Source organism: Solanum pennellii, chromosome 2, assembly GCF_001406875.1.
Source record: "Solanum pennellii chromosome 2, SPENNV200".
Taxonomy (NCBI): domain Eukaryota; kingdom Viridiplantae; phylum Streptophyta; class Magnoliopsida; order Solanales; family Solanaceae; genus Solanum; species Solanum pennellii.
The window spans coordinates 43059574-43064321 of NC_028638.1; the positions used below are offsets into that span (position 1 = coordinate 43059574).

Sequence of the window (4748 nt, forward strand, 5' to 3'; positions counted from 1 at the left end):
GACCAACAAGTCCCTCCTCCTCAGCAAAGCGGGTATGATCCCCCTCACCCCAGGTTTGAGAAGAAGCCCTCCAGAAGCTTCACCGTGTTGGCTGAGAGCAGAACCAAGTTGTTCGAAAGATTGTCCGCGGCCGGATATATCCACCCTGTGGGGCCCAAGCCCGTGGATGTCAACTCCAGATTCTACAGACCGGAGCAGAGATGCGCTTATCATTCCAACAGCGTTGGACATGATACTGAAGACTGCATCAACCTCAAGCACAAGATCCAGGATCTGATTGACCAGGAAGTGGTCTCCCTTCAGCCTGCGGCGCCGAACGTCAACACGAATCCGTTGCCGAATCATGAGGGTGGAAACACCAACATGATAGAGACGGACGAAGATAGCGGGGAAGGAATCTGTGGCCTTTTCAAGGAGATCAATTCCATCACCGAGGAGGGGGCTGAGCCAGCTGGCATTCGTGATGCTGAACCAGGGGAGATGCTGCAAAATTGGACGTCCACGCCAATCCTGATGTCCCGGACTCTTTGGTAGAAAGGAATTGTGTTATGCATATTAAAATCGGTGGTCGTCCGGAAGAGGCCCGAGACCCACCATTTCTGCATTTTTCTTAATTGCTTGAATTTTGAATTTTCGTCGTGATGTTTAAAAAGGGCGACACGGCCCTGTGCCATGACCCAAGTTTGCATGTTGATTTGAATGAAAGCCTCCTTATTTTGACTTTGTTTATTTAATTGCTTGTTATATTTTACTTTCCTAATTTTGTCTGTTTATGATTTCAGTAACGTAAGTTACAAACCTGCCAATATCATGTCATGTCATGTCATGAGCAAAATGAGGCAAATGACGACGAGGTTGACGACTACGACGAAGAAAGTGGGGAACCGGATTATGTGGCAGAAGAATTTCGACAGTTCAAGAATCAACGCAAACCGAATCTGGAAGAAACAGAGACGGTGAATTTGGGAGATTCAGAATGTGTCAAAGAGGTTAAGATCAGCACTCACCTGAATGAAACTCAGAAGGAGAGCCTGGTTCATTTGCTTGCCGAATACAGTGACGTGTTTGTTTGGGAGGTCGGTGACATGCAGGGGTTGAGTACTGATGTCGTATCTCATAAGCTGCCTATCAACCCAGGGTTCGAGCCGGTGAAACAAAAGACTCAGAAATTTAAGCCTGAATTAAGTTTGAAAATTAAGGAAGAAATCACCAAGCAGATAGAGTCTCGATTGGTAGAAGTAACGCAATATCCCACCTGGTTGGCCAATGTCGTGCCGGTCGCCAAGAAGGATGGAAAAATCAGGATTTGTGTTGATTACAGAGATCTCAACAAGGCCAGTCCAAAGGATAATTTTCCGTTGCCAAATATCCATATTTTGATTGACAACTGTGCCAAACATGAGATGCAGTCATTTGTGGATTGTTACGCAGGGTATCACCAGATTTTGATGGATGAAGAAGACGCGGAAAAAATGGCCTTCATCACACCTTGGGGCGTACATCACTACAGGGTAATGCCGTTCGGCCTGAAGAACGCCGGTGCCACTTACATGAGAGCCATGACGACTATCTTCCATGACATGATTCATAAAGAGATTGAGGTGTACGTGGACAACGTCATAATCAAATCCCGCGAGAGTTCGGATCATTTGACACACCTGAGAAAGTTCTTTGAACGTTTGCGTCGGTACAACTTGAAGCTAAATCCCGCCAAATGTGCTTTTGGAGTCCCAGCCGGGAAGTTGTTGGGGTTTATAGTCAGCAGAAGAGGCATTGAGCTCGACCCTTCTAAAAATAAAGCGATTCAAGAGTTACCTCCGCCGAAAACGAGAAAAGAGGTGATGAGTTTCTTGGGGAGGTTAAACTATATCAGCCGGTTTATAGCACAATCAACAGTGGTATGCGAGCCCATTTTCAAGTTGCTGAAGAAAGATGCCCCGACTATGTGGACTGAGGAGTGCCAGACCGCTTTCGATGCTATCAAGAGCTATTTGTCTAACCCACCAGTATTGGTTCCTCCGCGAGAAGGGAGTCCTTTGTTACTGTATTTGTCAGTTTCAGATAGCGCATTTGGATGTGTACTTGGTCAACACGACGAGACAGGGAAGAAGGAAAGGGCTATCTACTACATCAGCAAGAAATTTACTCCGTACGAGTCTCGGTACACTTTGCTGGAGAGAACATGTTGCGCTCTAACGTGGCTTGCCCAGAAATTGAGACACTACTTGTCTTCATACACCACGTATCTCATTTCCAGAATGGATCCATTGAAATACATTTTCCAGAAAGCGATGCCGACTGGGAAGTTAGCCAAATGGCAAATGCTGTTGAGTGAGTTTGATATTGTGTATGTGACTCAGAAGGCAATAAAGGCACAAGCTTTGGCTGATCATCTTGCGGAGAACCCCGTTGACGAAGAATATGAACCACTTAAGACGTATTTTCATGACGAAGAAGTGTCATTTGTGGGCGAAGATATCTCTGAAGCTTATCCAGGTTGGAGATTATTCTTTGACGGAGCGGCGAATCACCAGGGTAAAGGTGTTGGAGCAGTCTTGGTGTCAGAATCTGGTCAGCACTATCCTATTGCAGCTAAACTGCGATTCAACTGCACAAACAACATGGCTGAATACGAAGCTTGTATTCTTGGTTTGAAAATGGCCGTTGACATGAATGTTTATGAGTTACTGGTTATTGGAGATTCAGACCTTTTGATTCATCAGGTTCAAGGAGAATGGGCTGTGAAGAACCCGAAGATTGTACCTTACGTACAGTACGTGCAAAGTCTGTGCAAAAGGTTCCGCAAGATTGAGTTCAGACATACTCCCAGAATACAGAATGAATTAGCTGATGCTCTTGCCACCATCGCTTCAATGATCAAACATCCGAATACTGATTACATTGACCCGCTGGATATAGAGTTGAAGGAACATCCAGTCCATTGTTCACACGTGGAATCAGAACCAGATGGTTTGCCTTGGTATTTTGACATAAAAAGATGCTTGGAGTCTGGGGCATATCCAGAAGACGCTACATCTAATCAGAAGAAGTCGATACGTCGTATGGCTCTCAATTTCTTTCTAAATGGAGAAGTCCTGTATAGGAGGACTCCAGATTTGGGTCTTTTGAGATGCGTGGATGCAGCTGAAGCTGTGAGGCTTATTGAACAGATACATGCTGGAGTTTGCGGTACACACATGAATGGACTTACTTTGGCGAGAAAAGTTCTTCGGGCCGGTTATTTTTGGATGACTATGGAGAATGACTGTTGCAAATTCGTGCAAAAATGCCACAAATGTCAAGTGCACGGCGATTTGATACGGGTGCCGCCTCACGAACTTAATGTTATGAGTTCACCTTGGCCATTTGTAGCTTGGGGAATGGATGTCATCGGTCCTATAGAGCCAGCCGCTTCCAACGGACACAGATTCATTTTGGTTGCCATTGATTATTTCACCAAGTGGGTGGAAGCAGCCTCTTACAAGTCGGTAACCAAGAAAGTGGTGGCCGATTTTGTCCGCAACAATCTGATATGCAGATTTGGAGTTCCAGAATCCATCATTACTGATAACGGTGCAAATCTCAACAGTCATCTGATGAAAGAGATATGTGAACAATTTAAGATTATTCACCGGAGGTCAACTGCTTATCGCCCTCAAATGAACGGAGCTGTAGAGGCCGCCAACAAGAATATCAAGAAGATTCTGAGGAAAATGATTGACAAACAGCGAGGTTGGCATGAAATGTTGCCATATGCTCTACTAGGTTATCGAACAACGGTCAGAACATCGACTGGGGCTACTCCATACTTGCTAGTATATGGAACAGAGGCCGTCGTGCCTGTTGAAGTCGAGATACCGTCATTAAGGATCATCCAAGAAGCTGAGTTAAGCAACGCTGAGTGGGTTAGCAAACGGATTGATCAACTGGCTTTGATTGATGAAAATAGAATGGTCGCCGTTTGCCATGGCCAGTTGTACAGACAGGGAATGACTCGCGCTTTTCACAAAAGAGTAAGAGCCAGAAATTTTGAAGTAGGTCAGTTGGTTCTTAAGCGTATTTTTCCTCATCAAGACGAGTACAAAGGAAAGTTCGCACCAAACTGGCAAGGTCCGTACATGGTTCGTAAAGTACTATCGGGAGGTGCTTTGGTCTTGTCAGAGATGGATGGCGCTGTATGGCCAAAGCCTATCAACTCAGATGCTGTCAAGAGATACTATGCGTGAAGTTTCGCTTTACATTTTTCCTTCATTTACTTGTAATCGTTCTGTTTGCTTGTATTTGTTCAATTTGAATTATTATTCCTCTTGTAACGAACTACGTCTGACCTGAATTCTCGAGAACGAGATACGTAGGCGGCCTATGCCGGCTTCGGTCACCCCATTTACCCCCTTAATTATCTCTTTGTAACGAACTACGTCTGACCTGAATTCTCGAGAACGAGATACGTAGGCGGCCTTTGTCGGCCTCGGTCGGTTTCCTTGTAAATTTTATTCTTGTTAACCTTTAAGGGGAACTACGTTTGACCTGATTCCTGCCTCAACGGGATACGTAGGCGCCACAAGGGCTCGGTCATATCTCTCGTAAGATTTCTATTCCCCTTTACAGTAGAACAGGGACAGAATTTTTGAGAGGGACTCAAAAATTCTCCAGAAGAAGTCTCCTCTTCAGCAAGTCAGACAAAAGACATTTCGAATTTGCGACTGGGACAGAATTTTTGAGAAGATCTCAAAAATTCCGCGATTTGT

The 4748-nt window shown here is 45.0% G+C and overlaps 1 protein-coding gene across 1 annotated transcript; it reads left to right on the forward strand.

Moving 5' to 3' along the window:
• Nucleotides 1-815: 815 nt before the first annotated feature.
• Nucleotides 816-4226, forward strand: LOC107010038. Its single transcript, XM_015209312.1, has 5 exons — nt 816-1770; nt 1885-2675; nt 2724-2784; nt 2848-3189; nt 3553-4226. Exons 1-5 carry the CDS (start codon nt 816-818, stop codon nt 4224-4226), a joined length of 2823 nt encoding a protein of 940 aa, XP_015064798.1.
• The last annotated feature ends 522 nt before the right edge of the window (nt 4227-4748 follow it).